General features: G+C 57.3%; 1 protein-coding gene across 2 annotated transcripts in view; it reads left to right on the top strand.

The window, feature by feature from the left end:
• ADGRD1 (adhesion G protein-coupled receptor D1) overlaps positions 1-25639 on the top strand; it is a 125171-nt gene that overhangs the window by 40143 nt on the left and 59389 nt on the right. For both annotated transcript variants that reach the window (XM_047697578.1, XM_047697577.1), the window contains 4 exons: positions 206-323; positions 1487-1597; positions 3382-3457; positions 9181-9322. In XM_047697578.1, the coding sequence (XP_047553534.1) occupies positions 206-323; positions 1487-1597; positions 3382-3457; positions 9181-9322 (447 nt within the window). The remainder of the gene's footprint in view (positions 1-205; positions 324-1486; positions 1598-3381; positions 3458-9180; positions 9323-25639) is intronic.

Genomic DNA, 25639 nt, shown 5'->3' with positions numbered 1-25639 from the left:
CGCTCCTTCTCGTCTGCTCATAGAGAGCATAGGCCTGGCCCACCGTAGCCTCCAGGGGCACAGCGGGCTCTCACTGTGGCTGGGTGCCCGGGGGGGCCAGTGCAGAGACCAGCGGCATGTTGGGAGGGTGGGCCTCGGGTGGGCCTCAGGGCACTTCTGGTGCAGGTTCCATTGTCTCCATGTCCTCATGTGGCGTTGTGTTCAGGACAACGCCATGGTGCTGGGTTTGATCGAGACCATCGACACCGTCATGGGCCACATCTCTTCCAACCTGGACGCCAGCCAGCCCCAGGTCACCATCGTCGGCTCTTCTTCCATGGCAGGTACTGGTCGGCTCGGGGTGGGATGCGGTCACGGGTGCAGGTGTCGGGGCAGGGTACTCCGGAGGCCAGCTGGCCTGTGCAGTTTGCTCTGCCAACCCCGCACTCACCCACATGCGCACAAGCAGGGACGTACACATCTGCACAGGGGCGTGCACACACCTGCAGAGGTGCGCACACAGTGCACGCACACACGCCCACAGGTGCACACGTGCTCACGCACAGGTGCCCACACACCAGCCCACGCCTCTGTACACACAGCGTGTAAACACACGGGCAAAGGCACACATGCGTGCAGGTGTGCACAGACACACACACAGGTGCACACACACGCGTAGCAGCAAACACACCATTGATTCAGACACACCTCTCTGCTTTTGTAAACTGTGTCGCCCTTACGCAAAGTCTCGCTGTGGAGGGAGCGTGAGATCAGGGCCCATGTGCTCAGCCAGGATGCGGACACAAAGCTACGGGAGCATTTGATGTTGACTCAGGGGCTGGACCGATCTTGGGTGACAGTCGTCTCTGTTCGGAACGGGAGTCAAAAAGCAGCAGCTCCTTTGAGCATCTGTGGAATAAAAGGTTGCAGAATCAGGTTTCGCAGAGCCAGATGGAGGCTTGGCCTAAATCTGCTTTCCAAGATAATCGGCACAGAGTCCCACTTCCCCTGACTTCATGGCTCCTCCCTTTGAAAAGTCTTTATCTAAAGCAGCGTTGCACAGCTGATACTCTCCCACAAGAGCCAGACTCTGGGCAGGGGCTAAACTGACCTACGGAGGTGAGTGTTAGTGGGACTATTGGCTGAGATAGTGACCGATGGCTGGAAGGCCAGCGTCTCTGGCACCTTCTTTCTCCCATGTGTCCTGGGTGCCCCAGAGTGTGGTGAGAAGCAGCTCTGAGAGCTGACAGGCTGCCCCGAGGGAAGGAGGGGTCACCTCAGGCCACAAGGCCCCCACCCTGTGTGGCCAGCTGGGTGAGGCAGCCGTACAGTGGAAATGACTTCCCTGGACCCTTATTTTTTGAGGTAGTCATTGTCTAGAGGTAGTTACACTGCCCAGGGGAGCTCATTCTGTTAGCAAAAGCAGAAGCAGATGGGCCTTTACAGCCCAATTTCCTGCGCCTTGGAGCTTACTAACTGTGGCTTCCTGTCTTTGGCTTGTTCTCAGAGTTTTCTGTGGCCAAACTCTTGCCCGAGACCATAAATTCCTCCCACTACCGCTTCCCAGCCCAGGGGCAGAGCTACATCAAGGTTCCCCACGAGGCGTTCCGCAGCCAAGGTGAGTGCAGCTGCTGAGGCCGCCCCAGGACCTCCGGGGCCATGCACATGCGCGGGCAGCTGAGGCCCTACAGACACGCAGCCCTCACGCCTGCTCGCCTGTTCCTGCAGGAGCGGCTCTGGGCCAGCATTTCTCAGGAGCTGGTGGGGGTGGAGGGTCCTGGCAAGTGCCTGAGCTGCTAACTCAGAATGCTGATTCCAAGGAAACCCCAGCCTCGTGAACTGGAATTGGGGAGGAGGGCTGGGAATCTGCATTTTGGATAGGCTCTCAAGGTGATTCAGGTCCACTGTGAAAGACACCTGCGTCCTCCCAGAGCAGCATAGTGACATGTCGGCAGACTATGAAGAGATGGGGCCGTGCCCCCTCCCCCACCCAGGGTGGACTCAGGCTAGGTGAGGGGTGTCCACCCTGGGCTCTCCATCCCCCTCAGGTGGCTCAGGCAGCTCTGGCCATTTTTGCTGCAGGGACAGCCCCACTGGTCCCTTGAAAAGTGAATGCCCCCACTGCTCGTCCCTTGGGCTGTCGGGGGAGTCTGGGAGTCTCTGCTCCTGACAATCTGGCCAGAGGACATGCACTGCCCAGAGACTGGGGACAAAGAGCAGCCTGGGTAGTGTAGGATCACGGTGTCTCCTCCTCAGCAAGGAGGCATCCCTTGCTACCCCGCAAGGGCCCACCTCTGCTCCCTCTACCTTCTTGTTTGCCTGCGTGGAAGGTACCTGGAGATGTCACAGGAACACCCCCCCAACACAGGGTGAACTACAGAAATGGGGGGTGTGTGGGGATGAGGCTGTGGTCTGCCAACCGCACATGTGATCTTTGTTCATCTCACACCACCTGGCTGCAGGATCTAGAACCCTCCATTCTTCATACTCAGCGGGACCACGGCCTCATGCTCTGCCCTGTGGCAGCAGAACGTATTGGTAACAAGGACTGACTGGCAGCTGGAAATCCTGGGCTCCAAGCCTGGTTCAGCTGCTTACTGGCTGTGACTGAACCTGCGTGCGTTATGGTCTCCTCGTCTGTAAAATGGGGACAATATTAGTACTAGACTCACAAAATCATTTTGAGAATTGAATGAGCCAAGCCCTTCTGCCTGGCACACTGTGAGAGTGATAGGATGCTCAATATTTTCCTGAAATTTTAACTTATTCCACAAATAACCCCGAGGAACTCTGGAAGACAGCTAACCGCTTCCTCCCTCAAGCGTCCTCTGCTAATAGTGGAGGGACACAACATAAAAAATGATTCCTATTTCAACGTTGTCACATAGCAGAGGTGGGATGTAGCCAAAAGGCACAAAGGACACCTTTGTGATCACCGCCACTTGTAAATCCCGCATCTGCTGCCTCGCTCACGTGTTCGTGTGGCTGCAAAGACTCCATATGCCAACAGCAAACAGGACACACTCACCCAGATGGAGCAAAACTGGAGGCTGGCGCTGTGACCGCTGCTGGAGCGGGGACCTTCTGCCCACAGAAACTCTAGCGTTCCTGGCAAGTCAGGCTCTCCCCGGGAGCAGCAGCATCTGTGTATCTAGAGTCGGCTCAGGGGAGGATCAGGCAGTCATTGCCATGGTTAAATCCACCGCTGAAGGGTCACAGAGTTTCTACCCAGGCTCATGCAAAATTCCACCCCTGAGAGTCCCTCACTTTCTCCCCCCCCCCCACCCGCCCCTGGATTTGGGTGTGAGGGCTGGCACTGTGCATTGCTGGGCAAGCGGGTTTGGCTGGGCGCTCTGCCGCTGGCAGGCTGACAGGTGTCTGTGACTCTCTGCTTTTCCGCAGCCTGGACCACCATCGTGGGCCTTCTCTACCACAGGATGCACGATTACTTGGACAACATCCAGCCAGCCAAGACCAAGTGAGTGTCCCAGGTCCCAGGACAGGGAGAGGGCAGTGGGCGGCTGACCGCTCAAACACCCCTGCCTCCAGGTCAGCACAGGCATGCAGAACCAGAAGGGACTCACAATGCCAATGCCTGGGGCTTCGCTATTAGATCCAGAAAGGGGACACAGGACCTCAGACGCTGGGGGTTCAGTGGCACTGGGCATGTAGGCTGACGGTCCAGTAGTCAGGTGACCACAGCTGCCCGGTACGTACCTGTGTAGTGGTGGATGCGTGCCTTCACGGCCTGAGCCTTGGTTGCCACTTGTGGAAGTGGGGGACAACAGCACACACCTGTGTTAGTCAGGGCTGGTTGGGTGACTGGGCTTGGGTGGTGGGTGGGGAGGCTGGGTCCTCGGGGGATGAGGAAGGCTTCAGGCACGGCTGGACCCAGAAGCCCAGGGGAGGCCTCCTGCCCTGGTCGCTCTGTCTCCTGCCTGTGCCTTCCTCTGTGCTGGCTCTTTTCTAGGCAGGCCCCTCCCTAGGGGCATGTCTTTCTACCCCACGGCTTTGAGTCCTCAGGTCTCAGAAGGACAGCAGCTGTGGTCCCTAATGTGTGCATGGAAACTCAGGGAGGGCTGTGATTGGCCCGTTTGGGTCCTGTATCCATCCTGGCGCCCTCCAATCAATGGCCAGAACGTCTTGCTCTGTCATTGGCCAGATCTGCTCACATGGCTCTGTGGAAATTCAGGGAAAGCTGTGATTGGCTCCTTTGGGTCATGTGCCCGTCATGGTGGCCGGACTGCCCTGTTCTTGCTGCCGGAGTCTCTTCACGTGGCCCTTTCGGCCTGGCGGTGGGTCAGCCCACCTAGACGCAGGGAGGAGCTTGTTCCTCGGAGGGTAGTGTCGGGGAGGCTCCGCTCCTCCTCTCATGGGGCCCCGCTCCCCTCCCCTGCACGTGCCCTCTCCTGGCCCTGGGGCGGGCGGCCGATGCTGGCGCTGCGGCCCGGTGTGCCGACCCCTCGGTGACGGGGAGCGGCCGCTGTTGGAGCCGCCGCCGAACAAAGGATGTGGGACGAATACCGGGAACCGTGCCGCCCGTCTCCGAGGCAGCCCTCCCCCGCCGCCCGGATGTCCGCAGCCTTTGGGGAGACGGTGGGGTCGGGGACACAACAGCCCCGACTTGGCTGTAGACCCGGGGCCGCCGGTCCTGGGGAAGCCTACGCGTTGGCCGGTTTCCTTAGAGCTAGGGACGGGGACGGCCCCTCACGTGTGTGGTTTCTGGAGCTCCTCAGGAGACCTGTCAGAGCGGAGTCCCGTCGCCTTTCCTCAGAAAGATGCCTTCTCAAGTCTTTGGGGGATAGTTTCCAAATCCAAGATTACGAGGGAAAGCGGACTCCTCCCGCCCGGCTTACCGACCTGCAGCTCTCCCGCCGAGCGGTCAGGCTGAAGCTGACCTGTGGGAGGGAGGCTTGAAATGTCTGTTTACCAGGCACGGCTGGGCCTGTCTGCGGCCGGAAGGAGCGCGGGGAGAACAGGGTTCGTGTCACCCTTCCGGTTCCCTTCCGCCTCCAGCCAGGAGAGGAAAGAGGAAGTGGAATTGCTGTTTACCGACCTCCACGTGGGCCCGCATTTTGGGACAATTCGCTGTGACCGAGTAGAATCGTATCTCTCGCCAGCTGCTGACAAACTTTTCCATAAAGGGCCAGATAGTAAATATTTCGGTCTTTACGGGCCATAAAGCCTCTGTCACAACTACTGAGTCTGCCGTGGAAGCCGGGAAGCAACCTCAGACGACCCGTGACGGAATGGGAGTGGCTGTGTGCCCGTAAAACTTTACAGAACCAGGCCCGCGTTTGGCACCCCTGCCAGACACGCCGTTACATCAGCGCCAGCTGCGGTGGATGGGGGGCGAGGCTGAGTTTGTCCTGCTTCCGGGAGTCCGAGGATGTGCTTGAAGCCTGGCGGATGGGACATTCCTCCGCCTCGGGGCCTTAACCTTACCTCCCTGCTGTCCTCACTGCCCCCAGGAGAGCACAGAGAGGACTCTCGGGAGCCGCAGATCCCGTGCTGTGTGATCCAGAAAACCGTGGTCAGCCCCTCTTGTCCCTGCAAGCTGTGGGCTCTGAGACTCACACAGGCAGATCCTGGCCCCTCCCGGCCCTCTACCTGTTAGCATTGACACCTGGGGACCACTCGCACCCTTGTCAGCAGCAAATGCATGTCAGTTGGCTTCCTGAAGTCAAACAGAAATTTTTTTGCCGTGATGAGAACATATCTTTCCTGTGTGGAATCTTCAGCTTGGGTGAAGTTTCAAGGGCAGCACTGAATGCAAAGGTGTCTTATTGTCAAAATTAACCTTGAAAAAAAAAAATCATCCAAATAGTTCATCAGGCATAGTCCCTGTATTTGTCGTGTTCTCGCCTGTGGCACCAGAGTGGGACAGAAGGTGACCACCAGTGTCGTAGTTAGCAGTGCAGAATTGGGTGCTGGGTGCCTGGCTCTGTCCTCTCCGTGGCACCCTTGTTGGTGGTGTGGGTGCTGGGCAATGCCTGGTGGTCGTTGGCTGTGTGCTCCCTTCTAGAATAATGCTGATGACAGTACTGATGGGTGAGGCTGCTGTGAGCGCAATGTCAGCTAACTGTTTAAACAAAGCTTGGTGCTCTTAACGTGACCTGTAAGTGCTTGCCCTTATCGCCTCCAAGATGATTGGACGTTCTCACCATATTGACTGTAAAGTGATTGTCACATTCCACACGCAGTTCAGAGTAGATGGGTAGAGTGAGCAGAAAGCGCTCTGGTGATCCTGCTTGCGACACAGCGGAGTCCCTTCCCTTCAGTATCAGGCACTGTGGCCTACGTACATGTATGGTTTTTGTAAGAACAAAGGGTGCTGTGGGATTGTAGTGTCCTCTCAATCCCCTTTTGGGGTGGGTTGGAGTCAGCACATGAGTTTAGTGCATGAAGATGGGGGTGAGGCTGGGACGGGGTCTCCCATCTTCCCAGCCAAGCCCTGGACGGGCCACTCCTGAGGACCCAGGCAGCCACTGCTGGAAGCAGAATCTGAGTGTCCACAGGTCCTGGGGGGACACTTAGCTGGTCCCTGCTGTGCCACCTGCGTGCAGATGGTCTCACCTGCCTAGTCACGATGAGGACTGCTTGGCTCTTACTGTGAGCTGTGCCTGGCTAGCAGCCAGGACAGGCTTTTCCTTCGAGTGGGGTCAGGAATCCAAGCTGGGCAGGGAGTCTGTGTCACCCAGTTCCACTATCCCACCGCAGATGGGGCCCCAGGCCCAGAGAGAGGATGGGACTTCCAGGCTGCCAGCCGGCAGAGGTAGGGCCGTGACTCGGGTCTCTGGGTTCCATGTCTTATTGACAGACGCACGTGCTTCTGATGGAGAAGTTCCCGGAGGGTCTGGCGGCTGACAAGTGTCCACACTTGTTCTTTGTAGAGTAATGCCAACCAATCAATGCAGAAGGAAAGACAACATTGGAAAGACACCATCTTGGAGCCCTAAGTATAGTTACTGATCAGAGCAAAAGTCATCAGTGGGTGTAGACACCACTGGGTAAGCAGTATTTAGAGAACAGTCATTATTATTATTTTTTTAAGATTTTTATTTGACAGAGAGAGACAGCAAGAGAGGGAACACAAGCAGGGGGAGTGGAAGAGGGAGAAGCAGGCTTCCCGCTGAGCAAGAAGCTGAATGCGGGGCTTGAGGGGCCGATCCCAGGACTCTGGGACCATGACCTGAGCCGAAGGCAGATGCTTAATGACTGAGCCACCCACCCAGAGTTATTGCTAAATTTACACAGTGAGCAGGGCACCTGGGAATAGAGACAGCTGGCCCACACTTCAGCCAGCAGGTCACTTTCAATGTCATCAACAGTGGGACGTGATACCCTGTGTCCCCTGAGGTGACACGATGGGAAGGAGTGAACGTGGCCCATGGAGTGGTCCTGCCCCAGGTGCTTGGCCCAGAGCTCCTCCTGGGGACACAGCCCATCTATAGTAGGGGCCGTTTTGCAAACTGTGGCTGGCGCTGCTGTATGTCCGTGACAGGAAGGAGAGAGAGCCGTGGGGACTGTTCCAGAACTCAGGAGCCTGCGGGGATGCGCTCCTGAGCAGAGGCACTGGCCTCCTTGGGACCACGCAGAGCTCTGAGGCACAAGGCAGGGACCACGGAGGCGGTGTCAAGTTTGCGAGGGTGATGACTGGGCCGTGGCATGCTGGGGGCTGTCTTCAGGTTTGGAAGGTCCTTGCTAAAGTATGGCAGGGGAGGAGTGTCCTGCCGTGCTTCCTCTTCGGAAGGAAGAAGAGTGTGTGTGAGCCTGCCAGGTGCGGCAGGCGTGAAAGAATGGTAGGGGTGTGGATCTAGGTGGAGAGAAAGTGTTCATGGTCCTCTTTCTAGCAAATCATCTGTAGGCTTGAGGTTCGTTATTAGGTAAAAGTAGTCGAGGGAAGAAGAGTGTTGCACACGCAGTGCCCCGAGACGTGAGTGGGTGTTATGAAGACAGCCGTGTGGGTGCAAACACAGGGAGGGAGCAGACTCCTCCAGCAGGCTTGGGGGAGTGGGTGGGGGACAGGCAAGTTCCCAATCAGATAAGACAGCAGCAGAGGGCTGGGTGGCCCAGCGGGGGTGGGGGGCGGGCAGTGACTCTGCATCGTGGGCCTTTGAGGGCAACTTCCCTAAGTCGAAATTCACGCCAACAGACATTTGCTGAGTTGGGCAGGGCTGAGACTAAGGTGAGGCAAGCAGGCACCGAGGGTGCAACTTCGGATACGTGCTCATTCCTGGAGTCATACAAGTGCCACATGCATGTGCTGGGCCCTGAGTGTGGGCACCTCCTTAAATCCTGTACCATGGGCTTCTTATCTTGCTCCTGCCTTGGCTCGGAATATCACCTCGTAATTTAACCTCGTAACTCCATGAGACAAGTACCGTATATATCAGGCAGGAGTCTTTGGATTGGGCTGTAAGTGTCCAAAAACATGGCTTAACCTGCCTCAAGTAAGAGGGTACTTGGATCATGGAAGCTGAAGGGCACACAGGTCGATTGGCTTCAGGAGCAGCTTGATCCAGCATCCAGTTGACGTCACTCAGCTCTAGTTCTTCTCTTCCTTGGGTGGGGGGGGGGGGCTCGCTTCCCAGTTCATCTCTGCACTCATGTTTAGAAGCCACTGCCAGGGCCTCCTCCTCCTGGGCAGACAAGTAGTAGAGAGAAGCGAGGGTCTCTGACCCAACATTTTCCGTCTGAATCTTGTTGCATCTCCTTGGATTTCCTGGATCATGCCCTCACCTCTGAACAGTCCCTGTGGTCTGAGGCAGGCGGTGGACTGAGTGGTTCAGGCCTGGACAGCAGGGCTTACTCCTGAGCTGAGGTTGGAGTCGACAGCAGAGCACATGGTCTGGAGATGGGGAGGGACGCAGCTGCCTGGAGGCAACTGAGGGCCTTTCTCCGGAGAACGAACCCCCATCAGACAGGGGAACCACAGGCACTCACTGCACTACCATGTCTCGCACCGTTTTGTAAGCAGGGAGGTTGAAGTTCAGACGGGGTAAGTCACTTACCCAAAGTCACACAGCGGCTTCCTGCCCTAGAGAGCAGCGCAGACCGAATGAGGCCAATCAAACTTCCATCCCAGGAAGATTTCAGTATAGAAAATTTCAGCCTAACATTAAGTTCTCAACGCAGGTGTTCTGGCTGTGTGGCCTTCCCCTTTCCCCCTTTTGTAACGATTTCTCATTTATTTCCAAGGATTACGGAGGCAGCAAATTACAAAAGGCACACGCTATTTGCAGCCAGCTACCTGATTTCTCTGGAGGTGTCCCCACCGCCCGTGCTGTCCCAGAACCTGTCAGGCTCGCCGCTCGTCACGGTGCAGCTCAGGCACAGACTGGTGAGTTAACGTGGCCTCTCTGTCACTTGCGTTCTTTGGTCTTGCGTCGAGGACATCGTGGAGTCTCTGGGGCTGGAGAAAGTCTCATAGGACATGCGTGTTCCCTGGAGTTCCTCTCCAGGACATGGTTTTCGCACAGCAGTGGGACGGGGCTGACGTTGGAGAAAAAGGCTTCACAGGCGTGTGTGTGTGTGGTGTTTCTGGCTGGTGGTAAGTGTCCTTCTTGGCGGAGGGGTGCAGTGGGCAGCTGTCACTCGTCTTGATGGTTGCCCTTAGCAGCATGTAGTGCTCTGTCCTCCGTGAAGCATGCTCTGGGGCTGAGGGTGGGCCATTTCTCCGCTGTCCTGAGGGGTGAGTTCCTGGTCCTGCCAGGTTGTCACTGGAATTCTGTCCACATTTGCTTTGTCGTTGTCCGTGGGTAAAAATGACAAGTGTCCGGGGACACGGATGTGCTCTGTCCTTCCAACAACACCCAGCTTCTCCCGTGCCAGGATATGTCCCCAGATACAGTGTTGATTCAACACCCGAACAGGCTTTTCAAGGCCTTTCTTTAAGAACTCACTGTGGTTTTGGTCATTTGGAGTCACTCTAAAGACATTTCCCTCCAGGATTTTCGACTTCGTTCTACTCCATCTTGTCCCACCTCGTTCCACCAGCAGTAACTGAAGACCTACTGTGTGCCGGCCACTGTGTTCTGGGCCCCTCTCGTCTGTCCATGTGGAAGGGTGTTTTCATTCCCTCTGTCTGCACAGCCCTTTCCCACCCACCTGCACACAGTCCTGGCCTCAGAATGCCCCGGCACCCAGACTCTCTCTTTAAAAAAAAAAAAAAAAAATCACAAAACACGTAAACAGTTTTAAATTGTGGTAAAATATATATAACATAAGGTTTGCCATCTTAACTGTGTCTAAGTGTGCAGTCCTGTGTCACAAAGCACATTCATACCACTGTCCGTCCCTGGACTCGGTCATCTTCCCAAACTGCCGCTCTGCCCGCAGCCCCCACACCCACTGTCTGCTCTCTGTCACCCCGAAGCTGACTGCTCTGGGGAACTCACTCAAGTGGGACCCTCCAGCGCTTGTCCTTGTGCTTCTGGCTTATATCCCTCGGCGCCGGGTCCTTGGGGTCCATCCAGGTGGTAGCACGTGTCAGGATTGCCTCCTTGGAAGGCTAAGTAACGTCCCGTTCTCATGCACATAAAATATGCCCTTTCTGGGCCCACCTGCCCCATCTATGGACACTGGGCTGCTCCCCCTACTGTCTGCAAGGCTGCCTGGTGTGCGCTCTCTCTCCCAGGCCCTGCTTTCGGTCCTTGTGGTTGTGTGCCCAGCGGTGGCACTGCCAGGTCACAGTCCTAGAGCGACACTGGGCCCCCACCCTCTTCACATGGAAGCCGCCCTTCTGACTGCAAAAAACGTTCTTGTAAGGCCCAGAGATCTCTGGCCCACCAAGTGTCCTATCTCCCAACGTGTAGACACATTGGGCCCCATTGACACCCATGCCCCTCAGCCCCTGTCCCCACCTCGCTGGCTCCCAGGACATGTTCCTCTTGGGGGGCCACCCCTGTACCCCGCAGCATCTCCTCCTCTAACTGCCTGAGCAGGTGTCCCAGTAATGTGACCACATAACTGTTTAATTCTCTGAATTCATGGAAATGCTGAGATGTTAGTGTCACCAAATACTGATGTCACTGAGGACCCAAACCCACAGCGGCCTTGGCATGAAGCCCCTGTTCTCGCAGCTTTCCCATCTCCAGGTGCCCCGCAGGCTGTGTTTCCCCCAGGCCTATCCAGCCTCTGGGCTCCCAGTTCCCACCCCGGTTATCACCGGGTCTGAATCCAGAGCCTGAACTCCCTTTGTGTTGGAACCTTGGTGCCATCCTGGGTGCCTGTCTGTGGGCACCACGCAGGACCCACTGTGACCTTATTGCCAGAGGGTCCCCTCCCTGGCCCTCATTCTTCTCAGTTCTGCTGGGCCAGGAGCTTCCTGACCGCACCCCGGCTTTAGCACCTCCAGAAGCTCCGACCAGGTGACCCCGCTCACCCATGGAGTCTTCCAAGCTTCCCTGAAGAAGAGTCTCAACTCTGAGCCTCAGGAGCCGATCTCTGGGCGAGCTTTCCCCCCGACTTTCCGTGGGAGCCCCACCCTCCAGCCAGGTTGGAGCGCTGGCTGTCTGTGTCAGGGCGCGTCCTCTCCCCGTCTCCCGACCCCCGCGAGCGCCCCTCTGTGCTCCCAGCGCCACGATGGGTGACTGTGCGGCCCTACCGTGTCGCTGGCCCATGGGTTCTTGAGGGCTGCCCTGGGCCCATTTGGGACCCCCGAGGCCTTCCTGGTGGTGCGTGGCAGTGAGCTTGGGCGCAGGGTGGCGCTCGGCAGCTGCAGCTGGGTGAAAGCCGGCGGCCCCGGGGAGCAGCCTTGTCCTCGAGCTGTGCTGGCGTCTGTGTGCGGTTGTGAGGTTCTTTCCACGGCGGGATGCTTGCCCCTGGGCCAGAGGTCCTCGCCGGCCACGGCCGTGTGGCAGGGTGGGCTCAGAGGCCGTGGAGGTTTGGTCTGGTGCGAGGTCGAGATGTGTTGGTGCTTCTGTGTTGAGGGCATTACCCTGTGGCCCGGCCAGAGCACGAGTCTCTAGTCAAGTGTATGTAAATGTAGAGAAACCTTCTTTTGAGAAACTCTGGAACCTTCGTGTGTTTGAGGTTGAGACAGGGCAGGGCAGCGGGCTCGGAGGCTCGGGTGTGCGGTGACCGGGAGGCCCTTCCAGAGCTGGGTTGGGAGGAGAGCAGCGTGGAAATGTTGGGGCCGTGAGCGTCTACAGTGTGGAACCCTCACGGGGGAGCACGAAGGTGTGTCAGTCCTCTGGGAAGCTCGTCCATGGACATGTCCAGTTGTGCTCCACAGATCTCGGCTCTGTGACATTGGCCGAGCGAGCAGCCTCTGTGTGTCTCCAGCTCGTGAGGTGTGAGAGCAAACACGGGGCTGACAACACGCACCCATGGGGCCGGTGAGGTTTCTTGTCTGCCACCGGACTTCCGTGCAGACACAGAAGCCAGTCTTGGCTACCGTTAGCAGAGGGACTTTTCCGGAGGGACAGCTCGTAGCTTGTGGGGTAGGGGTGGGGGACTCAGCCCAGAGGCCCTGTGCTGGGTTTGTCACTTCAGCCCGTGAGGTGAACCGGTGTGGGCTGTGCTCTGTGTCGGTGTCCGCAGGACGGGGAGCGAGAGTCTGTGGCCTGAAGGTGGCCGGGAAGCAGGTGTCCCTCCCCCAGGGGTACACGTGTGGTGTAGTGTCAGTCCAGAAGGCCCATGCACAGCGCTAGTGCCTGTGTGCACTTGGCCACTGCCCTCTCCGAATGCGGAGACGTGCCTGTGCACGTTGTGGAGCACACTCTTGGAGCATGACAGAGTCCAGTGTCCAGTGAGCAAAGCTTCCAGTGTTTTAAAAACAAGGACGAGCGTTTCTCCGAGGCCAGGTGAGGACCCTGCCCGGGACGGCGATCTGCACTGACGAGAGCGCACAGAAGGAACATGGAACACGGACCCGTATGTGCTTCCGTGGTGTCAGCGGTGACAGATCACAGTGACTGAGGACGTTCCAGAAAATGACACAGTTGACCTTGTGCTTTTAGCGTGTGCAGGTTTGCCGGCTTTGGAGGGATGGGCACTCGCGAGGTTTTTACTCTTATCTTCAGTTTGACGAGCTTCTTGCTGTCTCTTTGCTCACGGCGCAGAGGGACCGCGTGTGCCTGTGGCAGAGACAGGGCCCTGCTCTGAAGGTGGGGAGCCCCCCGACCACAGCCACAGCGTCGCCTCCTGGGGTGGGGGGCGCAGTCACAGGGCCCAGCAGCGGGAACCTCGACGGTTTCCTCTGCTAGGAGCCGCCAGACTCTCCTCTGAGGGTCAGAGACACCCCAGGCTCGTGGACAGAGTTGGTGTCCCCGAGCCGGGGCCCCAGGCACCTGTAGGATCTGGGACCTCCCGGCACACAGCCATGAGCATGAGAACGTGGCGCTGGGCCTGGCTCGGTCCCTCCATCAGCGGCGCGGGATTCGGCTTCTTCGGGGCTTGCCGCAACTTGGGATCCGGGGAAGAGAAGCCATAGGCCTGGCTTTCCAGTGACATCTCTGCCTTTGTGGTGTCGGCAGCCAATTCACATTCACCTTTAACCTCGTCAAGCGAAATATACCTGTGTGTCCGGCCAGTACTTGCCCCCTCATAAGCTCTATTTTGTCCGGAGCTTCATATTTGAAGTGGCTTTAAGTGTACAGAAAAATTGCCGACAGCGGAGTTCGTGGGGACCTAATGCTGCTGTTTTAAAGTAATCGCGGAAGCCTGGAAACAGTGCAGACGGGCTTCGGATGGCCTCAGTTTGCCCGCTTACGGCTTTTTTCTGTGGAGGATCTGGCTCTCGAGAGTTCCTCCAGCCCGTGGTGGATCTTCTGTTTGTCTTTGTGACCCTCTCGTTTCGCGGCATTGCCTTGCTTTGGGACAGTCTGATGTCTTCTCGGGATTAGGTTGCATCTTTGACAAGGAAGCCGCAGAAGTAAAACCAGACCATTACTATGTCTCCTGAGGCTGTTATCAGTTTACCGCAGCGTCTGTAATGGGGAGGCTGAGAGCGTGGGGGTGTTTGCTCCTTCTGGGTCTGGAGGCACAGGGTCCCAGTCTAGGTGCCACAGAGGTCCCATCCCCAGTGGTGGGTTGGCCCCTCCTCAGCCGCAACCCCCCACCCCCGGGCTGCAGGCACCGTCTTCCCTCCACGTCCTCAGGCATCCTGTCCCGTGCGTGCGTGTCTGCGTCCCGCTCCGCTCTCCGCGGGGACTCAGTCCTGTGGGACAGGCCGGTCTGGGGAACCCTGCTTCACCTGTCCCCCTGCACACACAGTCACATCTGTGGTATGGGGGCCGGAGTGGGGGCCAGTTCAGCCCATGACACAGGCAGCACAAGTCGCCGTTCTTTCTGGTGATGGTCACTGTCCCTGCTTGGCCAAGGTGGCGGCTGCCGGGTTGTCCCCTATGAACTTACCGTTTCCTTTGCAGATTCCGAGTCTCCTGTGGAGGAGAACACAAAACCCCACAGCTCCTCGGTCTTACTGTATTTTCAGCATGAATTTCCTCTTCTGTTGGTGGTCACTGCCTGCACGTGAGCATTGCACTGTTGGCCTGGAGATGATTTTCCATGTCTGTCCTCGCTTCTCCATTTGTTCCGTGGTGTTCTGTTCAAAGGACAGCCTGCTATTTCTGTGTTTGGTTACTTATTTATATCGACGTGACTCACGGACACTTATTTTATTCCATAGGTTGTAATCCAGTACTACTGTTCTGAGTTTTGTTTCCCAGATTATCCCAGCATCGACCACTCAGAACTTTTTCCAGTGGCTCCTGGGTCCCTTAGCGCTGCCGTACTTGTGTGAGTCCTTCCTTTCTGGCAGAAGACGTATCATCCAGGCTCATGCAAGCCACTGTTTCTCCAGGGAGCCCTGGGTCATCTTGCTGGGGAGAGGGGTTTACAGACCAGGGTCCAGGTACTGGGTCTGCTCGGCTCTGCTGGGATGTCACTGCTTCTCCGTCCTCCGGGCAGAGAGGGCTGGGAAGTGCATGAACGCACATAAAAAGCAGACTCACACCGTGTGTCCTTCCCTACCCTGAGACCCAGGGGTCATCCGAGAGCCAGGGTCAGCTCAAGAGTTGGAGGTCTGGCTCTCATTAGTCAGGGGTTTTCCATGTTTGCATACATCGTTTTACAAAGGCAGCTGGGTGGGCTTCCTCCCTTCTGAGTGGCCTTGTGATTCCTTGGTGATGAAAAGAGAGTCGCTGGGGTCTGTTTGTGCGATACCATGGGTGTGGCTCCATCTTGGTGACTGACTCGTTTGGGGGTTTGTGGAGGTAACACTGCCCGTCCGAAGGTGTGGTGAACACTGGCAGGAGCTCAGGGGTGTGCCCGCCCAGCTCCATCTGCTCTCCTGGGCTTTCGGCACACCCCCACCTGTGGCCTGTTCATAAGCAGCCCCCTGAGCTTCTGGCTCACCCTTCTGTGTTTCTTTTGTGCCATTGAGCAGACCCGTATGTTCTCTCCCTGCTCCTCCGGCTCCCAGCAAGGGCAGTTAGACGGCCTTCGGCATGTCGTGGGAAGTCGTGGAAATCAGCCGGTTCGCAGAATCTTCCACGGTTTCTCACGGCTGCAGGGTACTCTACTGCACGGCTTTGCTCAGTCGTCGTAGGCTCGGTTCTGCTCTTCTGCTGTGTACAGGCGGCTGTGCTGTTCCTGGCATTTCGCAGTTGCACACACTTTGTCGATTTGGTGCCGTTGATGACCGTGTGCACCTGCCCCTTCCTTCGGGGTGTGGCACGGGCCCCTTGCCAGCAGGCCCTCCCAGGCCTGCCTCTTTGCTCCCTCGTTGTGGCCCCCTGGCAGCGTTCAGGGGCAACAGAGTGACAGACTACAGGGAGAAGGCGAAGACGATGTGTCTCTACAATGAGCGAACTCTGGGAATGATCGCTCCCGGCCCCGTTCTGTCCCCTCTTGCTCTCTTGAGATGCATGAATGTGTGTAATTCACCATTGAAGACCCGGCACTGTGAGCTGCCAGCCACAGGTGCTGAGGAAGGAATCTTATAGCTTCGCCGTCTCTCCGAGGTTTGGAGAGCAGGGAAGCCTAGAATTGGCCACCCCCAAGGGAGAGCGCATTCCTGCCAGAGAGGCCAGGCAGCAGTGGGGGTGCGTGGCTCTGCTGAGCTGTGTGGGCCGGGGCTCCGTGTCACCTGGGTCCTGGTGGACATTGGTAGGCTGTGGCTTTGGGGGAGGCTGAGGTCCCCTGGGGCACCATTTAGGCTTCTAGATGCAAGACACTAATGAGACAGTATTTGGAGAGGCATCTCTTTGTTCTAGAAGGCTGGGGGCAGGGGCCCATGATGGTTGTCATGACGGCTGTCGTTGGCCCTTGACATTTTCTTGCCACGGTAGCATCGGGACGGGTCCAGAAGATGGTGTGAGCACAGAGCAGGGGGCAGCTTCCGTCAGACACTTCCCACAACCCCTTAGCGTCTAGCGCCCTGAGGCTGCCGCTCGGGTCTGGTGCCCTAGAGGGTAGCCGGGGGTGGGGGTTTGGTAGGAGTCTGCCTTTGTGTCTGCTGTGATGTGAGAAGGTGCCAGTTTCAAAACCAGAGAAAAAGAGAGAGTGGATTAAAATGCAGTCCCTGTTTTAATGGTTGGTTTCTATAGTTATTTTTAAAAAGAGAAAGGTTTTGAGCAAAGAATCCCATCTTGGGGAGAGGCAGAGAGGAATTTTTATCATACCCAAAGAGGATGCTAATTGAGGCTTATCCTCACCAAGCTGTTCTCTAGGGTTTTGGGGCTTTTTCTTTTGAAGGTTGCCTTTGTGTTTTGCAGGATGTTTTTGGAGGCAGGCTTTTTTGAAATAAAATGATTCGTCTGATGGGAAGCATTTTTCGAGGAGGTCTTCCCTGCAGGCGAAGCTCAGAGGAGACACAGGGCACGGGGTGCGCACAGGCTGTCTCCCCGACTCTGCGGGGAAGCATGGTGTTGAGGAGGCTGCATGCTCATTCCGATGTGAGCCCAGGGCTGAGGCGCAGAGTGTCGTGTGGACTTGGAGGGCTCTGCAAGGGGTGGTGGTGGCAGCCCCGGCCTGGCCTGTCTGGGATGTCCCTTGGAGGTCAGCTTGCTAACCCCCCTCCCCCATCCACGGCGCTTAGTCATTACCCCCATGCCTTGGGGCACTGTTGGTTACTCTGGATGGTCCCACTGCTAAGGACGCCTGTGAGCCCAGGCTGCGTTCTGACCCTGGGCTCCAGAGCGCACAATGGAGATGCGGGTGGAAAGGGCATGCTTGGGTGGGGTGCTCTCTTGTCTTGGGCCACCACAGCCTTCCAGGGTCCTCCAGGGGGCTGACGGGTTTTGTTAGGCCTTCCTTTCTGAGCCTGGCTGGAGTCTTACCCCGTAGAGTGCTGCTCTGCTGTCTGTGGGGCGCACACCTGTGTCTCATCCACCAGGCCTGACCAGCGCTGGGAGCGGTGTCCTCAGTGGCCCCCAAGTGACACTGAGCCCTCTGGTGCTTCTGGCTCTGTGAGCAGAAGAGGCTCTGACGTATGCAGGTGCATGGCCGAGTCTGAGCTTTGGCCTCTGGAATGTGCTTGTCCTCGGGGCACTGATCTCCCAACTCAGACAGCTCCGCCTCTTTCGTGTCCCTTCATGTCAACGAAATTTATCTTGTCAGTGCTCCTGCCGTGGTGCTGTTACTCTGGGCTGTTCTGTGCACTCCAGGGGTGGAACGGCCTCCCTGGCCTCTGCCACAGCACCCCATCCCCAGCCGAGGTGGCTCACCTGGGGTTCCTGGGGTCCACTGCAGCGAGAGCTGGTCGCCTCCGCCATGCTGCATCACTGCCCACCATAGTCCCGTAGCTCCGTGCTGTTGTCCAGGGTCTGGCCCTTTCCGGGTTTGGGCTGTGAAAGAGTCTTCTCTCCTTCTTCACTTGTAACATCCAAACCAGACGTAAGTCACGTGCACCAAGTGGGTCAATTTCCCTGCGGGCATGGACCCTCCACAGCCTGCAGCTGTCACTTCTCTAGGATTTGTTGTGAGCGAGAAAAATGCTCCAATGTTTTTTTATGGTCACTCTTTGGTACATTAAGGACCTAGAATATTCCTACCCTGCAGACTGTGGTGGAAACCGAGGTGCCCACATACAGTTATTGGAAAAAATAAGGCACAAACACGCAGGTACATGCATACAGGCACACGCACGCACGTGCATACATGCACAGAGGGGCACACACAAGCAGGCACACATAGACACACGCGTGTACATAGCCCAGCATCACTGAAATCCCAGCAGCCAGCGACAACCAGTGTTAACATTTGACATTTAACATGTCTTCCTGCAGCAGATACACGTGTGCGCTCCACACACAGTTTATTCTCCGCGGGCAGCGCGCTCCATGCCCTGTTGGGCCCCCAGTTTTTCATTTAACATGTGTATGTTTCTGTGCCGAGAACTGAACACCATAAGTTATTTTCATGGCTGCGCTACAGTCTCTCTATCACTGTTCTGTGGCTGTACACTATTGCGTGTTTTCGTTATCATAAACAACACCACAAAGAGCCATCGTGCGCCTGTTCAATTATCACTTTAGGATACCGTCCTAGAGCTGCTCCATCGACGTCTAAATGTTGTTCTCCCACTTCACAGTCTACCGTGGACAGACGTTTCAGGCAGACGGTGTTTCCTGAGTTCTAGAACCACGTGTTGGAGCTGGAGTTCACACTCTCCAGACCCAGCTTCTCACTCCCCACGGTTTTGAAAGTAGACGTGTTAGGGACGTACAGCACATGCATGAGTGTGCAGCACGGCAACACTTCCCACGGTGAACACACCTGTGAGATCGCCCCCACCCCATCCGTTGGATGTGGGAGGGACGACAGCACTCCTCCAGGACCGTGTGCCTTCTGGTGACTGTGCATGTGCCTTCCGTTTGGTGCCAACCCAGGAATGGAGCTGCTGGGTCCTAGAGCACACATGTATTCAAGCTGAGTAGGTAATGCCAGCCTGGTTCCCAGAGTGGATGCTGGTTTATCCCCCACCACTGGCAGATGAGAACCCCAGCTGCCAGCACCTGGTGTTGTCTATTGTTCTAGCTTAGCTGTTTGGTGGTTCCGTGTCTCCTTTTGGTTTTTATTTGTCCTGGTGACTACAGAAGTTGGTTGCCATTTAGTATTTTTAGTATCTTTACTGAGCATCCCGATGTCCTGTTTTGTCCCTCCTGTTCAAGTCTTTTGCCCATTTTCTTGTTGGGTGGTCTTTTTTTTTGTTTTTTCTCTCTGAGTTTTTTAGGAGTTCTTTGCATATGTTGGTGGGAGTCGTTTGTTGGATACGTGAATGAAAATATCTTTTTCACCTGGGTCTGGCCTTTTTACTCTTGGGGTGTCTCCTGATGAGCGGCAGCTTTGACCTGTATGCAGTGTAACGCACCAAGCTCCTCCTTGTGCTGCAAGCTCCTCATGCCCTCTCTGAGAACCTCGTCCACCCACGGTTGCAAAGCCTACCTAAAGCTTCTTTGTTTTCTAGCCCTTCTCTGATGGTCCCTGTGTGTGCTGTGAAGCAGGGTTGGGGTCTCCCTTCTGTAGGAGGGTCAGTGTCCCCTCCACAACAGTGTCACCTAGCCATAAATCAAGTGACCATGTCTGTGTGGCTCTGTCTCTGGACTCTGTTCCTGCATCCTGTCTATTTTGCTGCGAGTACCTGCTGTCCTAACTGCCACAGCTTTCCACCAGGCCCTGCCGCCTGCTCAGGGCCCTGGCTCTGTTCTTCCAGGCTGCCTGGGCCCTTTTGGGTAAGATACCCATTTTAACATTTGATGCCCATTGCAAACTGCCTTTCAGGAGGCTGTAATGACTTGTGCTGTCCCCAGAGGGGCTTGCTGGCGCCCGTGTCCCCCCATGGCTGCAAACTGGTGGGTACAAAGTTCCATCACATGGGTGTTGTTTTAATTTTCAATTTTATTTTTTACATCGTTTGTTTCCTTACTGGTTTCTAATCCTCTTTGCCTGCGGCATCATCTACCACCTTCACGTCTTACTCCATCTTGGCCGTGTGCAAGTCAGATTGTTTCTGTTGTCAGTGGGTCCACGACAAGTGTGCGCTGATTTCCCGTCGCTGCCATAATAAGTTACCACGGGGTGAGTGGTTTCAAACAACATGGCCTTCTGACCCCACAGGCAGGAGCTCGGGCCTCCGAGGTCAGTCTCATGGGTCCGTGCTCCTCCTGGAGGCCCCAGAGGAAAATCTCTCTCCTTGCCTCTTGCTGCTCCTGGAGGTGCCGCGTTCCTTCACTTGTCCCCCTTTCTGCATCAGAGCTGGTGGCACAGCATCGTCAAAGCTCTCTTCCTGACCGCACTTCCATAGTCACGCCTGCGTCTCCGACATGACCTTCCTGTCTCCCTCTGGAAGGACCCTCATGGATCATCCAGGATAACCTCCCCGCTTCCAGGTCTTTAACCGAAGCCCATCCACAAAGTCTCCTTTGCTGTGTAAAGAACATCCTTGGGTCCTGGGTATGTCTGGGGGACGGGTGCTGGTTTGGGTGCGGCAGATGTCAAGAAGCCCCTTGTGGACCCGTGCTGTCGTAATCCTCGAAGGACTCCTGAGTGTGCACAGCTACCGCAGCAGGGGGGCACCGTCCCTCTGGAGAGTCTCTGCATCCGGCCCTCTCCACTCTGACTGATGTGATGGGACACCGGGATGGGCAAGTGCTTGCAGCATGTTATGACCCCTCCCCCGAGGCTGGGCCCGATGGGGACACTGTTCAGTTGTACGTCAGGGCTGGGGCACACTATCGTCCTACACACCGAGGAACAAGTAGTCTGCCCTCTTCTGTGGGACAGCAGAGCACTCTTCCCTGACTTGCATGGCCACTCGTCGCAGCTGCTGGAGAACTCGACACTGCTGCTGCAGTGTGTCACCGTGAAGCAAAGGAGAAGCAGAGGACAGCCGTCTCCAAGCCCAGCCCTTGAGCAAGCCGGAGTCTGCTGAACACAGGGCGTCTGTTGTGTCAGGAGAAGCTGGTGATCATGTGGCTCAGGGGCAGGGGCCATGTGTCCCAAACATTGTCCTAGCTGCTCCCATCCTCCCATGATGCATGGGGCCCAGGGACGAGCCAGACACGCTCATTGCCCAAGCTGTTCTGCCCACCCCTGTGGAGGAGGGCCAGGCAAGGCCTCGTTCTGCCACAGCACCGTGCAGTCGGCACCCCACTGCTCTTGGAGCAGGTGGCTGGAGTGTGTGTCTGCTGGTCCTGTCGCCGCACAGCACAGCAATGTTGGGTCCAGGCTTCCGACGGCAGAGCCAGCGAGCACTCTCGACTGTCATTCCCCTGGGGCCTGGTTTCATTTCTTCCAGGATCTGAGCCTGCCGGGCCTGGTGGGTGTCGTGGGGTCCCTGGGGACTGTGGAGCAGGGCTGCTCTGACCTGTCCCTGGTGACACACTGCACAGCCTAACACATAAGCCATGCCATCACACGCGTGTGCTCTGTGGTTCCCCCCCACCCCCGGCCGTTCCCAGGCTCCCACCTCTCAGTCATTCCCGCTGTGGGCTGGGCTCTAACGGGTTGGGTCTTTGGCAATCACCAGCCTTCCTGGGTCACTAGCCTTGAGCCCCTCCCCTCCAGGTGCGAGAGGCCAACAGTTTCATGGGCCTCAGGGCATTTCTGGCCATCCTGCCGTGACCTTTGCCGGGAGGGATGGTGGTGAGGGGGTTCTGTGGGCCATTGTGCAAGCTGCCACAGCAGCCGCGTACGGATGGTTTCACTCCATCCTTCTGCCCACCCGGGACGTATGTGTCAAGGGATGCCACTTCCTGTGCAGGCGGTCACTCTCCTGCCCCAGTAAGTGCAGACATGCTCATAGCAGCCCATGACGCTCCGCCATGCCTGAGGTCTGTGAGGCTGTCCCGGTGAGAGGGGGTGCCCACCTGGGTCCTCGCTGCGCACAGAAGCCGCTCGCAACAGGACACTGGGTGGGGCTGCTGTGGGGTGAGTCCCCCGGGCCGTGTCTAGATGGAGCTGATTTTCGGTTTTGTGAGGCAGGGGTTGGGGGTGGTGTCTGGGAGGCAGAGGTTTCCGGAGCTGGCCATCCCCTCGGCTGATGTTGTCATGGTTGCTGGTATGGTGACAGCTGCTCTTCGCTCCTGCAGCAAAGGCTGACTGAGCCCACATCTGTGCGGTGTGCGGTGTTTCAGGCTCTGGTGACAGAGAGGGCGGGACAGATTGTCCCTCTGTGCCCTCTCCTCCCCACGGGGACAGCAGGCTTCCTGAGCTCTTGGGAGGTTGGCCTGGACTCCTGGAATCCTCTCTGGGCTCATCAGGGCATCCAGGCGGGCTGATCCTCCTCAGTGAACGGGGCCTGGAGCCGCCTCTGGGCATAGGCTGGAGGTGTGTGGTGCGGGGAGCCCGTGAGTGGCTGTGGTCCTGGCGTGGGGACAAGCTGCACTGTCCCCTGTTGCTGCATCCACGGCAGCTGTACCTGCTGGGGAGATGGCAGACGGTGGCCTTCGTGAGGCGGGTGAGGCCTGGGGGGACACATGGTATCATGTGGCACTAAAGAAAGTTCTGGGTGTGCTGAGGACCTAGGACACGGGTACCCTTGCGTCTGCACCGAGCTCATGATGGGACGGAGCCCACCATCTGCTGGCTCTGCTGCCCGGTGTCGCTGAGCAAGAAGACATGGCAGTCTGGCTGCTGGACTTTGGCTACTGTCCTAGGTCACTCTCGTGACCGGCCTCCCCCTGGACACCGCCATCTCTCCTCTGAACTACAGCACCGCCTGCCAACTGTGCTCCCATTTCCTGTTTGTCCCGCTACACAGAACGTCCAGAGTGGTGCCCGAGGAGCCCGTCACTGTCACTCTAGTGTGCAGCCCCTCTACTGCTTGCCTTGCATTTCCAGGGACCCACAGAACTAGCTGCCCCTTCCTCTGCCACAGCCCTCCCAAAGCGGCATCACTGCCTCCTGAAGGAGCACATCAGGTCCTCTGCCTCTCTGCTGGGGACCCTGCCCTGTCGAGTGAAGAGAAACCCCTCCCCAGTGTGCCCGTCTCAGCCCCCCTGTGCCACCCTCCTCGTCCACCCCTGCCGCAGCCACAGGGCCTGTGCACCGCTGTTCCCTCCACCTGGAGCTCCCCCCGCTCCTGCTCCTGCTGCTCCCGGTGGCCCCCGTCTCAGTTTGCCATCACTCCTGGACTGGGTGGGCATCGCTGCGGTGTCCCATTTCTGGTGGCAACACGTGCCTCATGTGGTCATATTGTTAGGGTTCGTCTTTTCCCGTAGCCTCCACGCTGGGCGCATTCTCACTTGTCAGGCTGCGCACAGCGCGGGGTGCTCAGGAGGCCTTGAGGACGGGGACATGGAGCTGGGAAAGACAGTGCCGTCTTCCAGGTGACACAGCCAGGTATGTGGGCTGCAGGACAGAAGGCGCGGGGTCGCGGCCAGACCTGTGACCCTCCGAAGCTCTGAGTTCGTGTGTCGGTGGGACGCCTGTCTGTGGAGTAAAGTCCCGCCTCACCTGCGTCTCAAACCTGCTCAGCTTTGGGGCCCCTGTGCCCCGCCCCCGGCAGATTTCGCTGCGCCAGGCCTGAGCCTTCCTGCAGGAGGCGCGGAGGCCGTGCTCGTGGCTGGCCCCAACACGACCCGCCTTCGGGTGTTCAGAGACTCCGGATTAGAAACTGCAACAGCCCATCGCTTAAACAGCGTGTCACTGCTATTACGTTTTGAAAAACCATAATTTTTTAAAATTAATTTTTCAATTGAAAAACCATAATTTTTAAAAACAGATTTATTGTAGGGAGAGAGAGACCAAGAGCGTATGTGAACGGGGAGAGGGGCAGATGCAGAGAACCTCCAGCAGATGCCCGCTGAGCTGGGCTCAAGCTCACGGCCCTGAGACCATGACCTCAGCAGAGACCAAGAGTCAGACACTCAGCCGACTGAGCCCCCCAGGGGCCCTTGAAGACGCTGTATCAGAACAAGGTTGAGAGAAGTCAGAGAAAAGAACACACCCATTTCCCACACACCTGTCAATCCCTCACACAGGCATGTGCGTGTTACGTGTCAGGGTTACAACCCCGGGCAAATGTTTGTGCTCCCAGCTCACTGTTTTCTGCACACCCGGGCGAGGTAGGGTGGCCGTGGGGAGGTCTGCTTGCGTCAGCCGGCGCAGGGAGGAGTCACGATGCCGTTAAGAAACTCATTCCCCTTCTTTTTGTTTTTGTTTTGTTTTTAAGATTTTATGTATTTATTTGTGTGTGAGAGAGCGGGAACACAAGCTGGAGGAGTGGGAGAGGGAGAAGCAGACTCTCCACTGAGCAGGGAGCCCGACGCGGGGCTCGATCCCAGGATCCCAGGATCCCAGGATCACGACCTGAGTTGAAGGCAGATGCCTCACCGACAGAACCACCCAGTCGCACCGACTCATGCCCCTCCTTGTTCACTGGCCTCAGCAAAGCTCATGCGGCTTTACAGATTGGCCACGTCAGGGGTGCAGGACCGCCGCTGGCTGCCCCCGGCTGGTCGGAGCCCCCACCACGTCTTCATGGCAGCTCGTGCGTGCAGACCCAGCTGGGCCCCGACTCCTCTGTTTCAATCTTTAAGCCTCTCGGAAACGTGTCCCCAAGCTCTTGCCGATGGGTTGAAGTGACTTGGCACCTTGCCCAAGGGCTCACACGCACACCAGGCTCTCAGGACTGCCGGCGGGCGGTGGGTGCCCAGACCCTGGCGGGTGGGGGTCTCTCCCCTCCCGTCCGCCTTCTGATTGCTGGGTGTTTGTCTTTCTATTTGGCATCTCAGAGTGGTGTAGTGGTTGATGGAGAGCTCATGTGTTTTCTAAACTAGAGCTGATAAATTTTCTCTATTTTTTTAAGAGAATCAAGACCTTTTTTTAAATATGCAATTTTTAAAAAATTTTGAACCTTGTTCAGGCCACGCTGTACACGTGGGGACGGCTCGGCCGGCCGGCTGCGCGACTGTGGTTCTTGCAGATTCCCTGAGACGTTTGCCTGGAAGGGGATACAAAGTCATCCAGGAGTGGGGCTTTTGGGGGAGGTTTGGAGGAAGGCGCTCTTCCCTCATGGCCAGCATGGCGGGAGAGGTTGGCAGGGGGATGCCCGGCAGGACAGCCATCAGACAGAGGCAGAGGAGCACAGGTCAGCTCAAGGCCCCAGTGGGGGTGAGCCTGGCCACCCGGGAGGGTACGCATCACTCGCACACATTCCCCACCCCTGGTCCTGATGCAAACAGCAGCGGGGGCGCTTCCCTGCGTCTGGTGCCGGCCAGAGCTGCCCAGGAGGGCAGGAGCACCGCTGCGGCCACCCAGGACTAAGACCATGCAGCAGAGAGGCTGGGCCTGCCCTCCTGGGGCGGCTCTGGAAGTGGCCCATAGGTGACACATGTGGGCACTTAGGACCCTGTGGGACATGCTCCTGCCTGGTCTGAGTCCCAGGTGACCAAGAGCACCCACCTTCCTCTACTCTGATGAGAGCCTTTCCCAACCCTTGACATTGGCACCAGGAGAAAACTGGACATGGTAGGGGTTCCCCAGCTCACTGACCAGCCACCTTGAGCGCATGTACATCCTGTCTCCCAGTCTGCCCATTTTCCCGAGGGGCTGCTTGTATGTGAAATTTTCTGATTTCTACGTATATATCATAGACACTCACGAAAGGGATGTGGCCGGCGACAGGAGCTGGGTGGGGCACGCACCGGGGCCAAGTGTGCAGGATGGGGTGGGGGACCCATGCTTGGGGAGAGGGGAGGTTGAGGCA

The sequence above is a fragment of the Lutra lutra genome, chromosome 12 (genome assembly GCF_902655055.1).
Source record: "Lutra lutra chromosome 12, mLutLut1.2, whole genome shotgun sequence".
NCBI lineage: Eukaryota > Metazoa > Chordata > Mammalia > Carnivora > Mustelidae > Lutra > Lutra lutra.
Note: the sequence above shows the minus strand (reverse complement) of the source record. Positions and strands in the feature narration are given on the sequence as shown.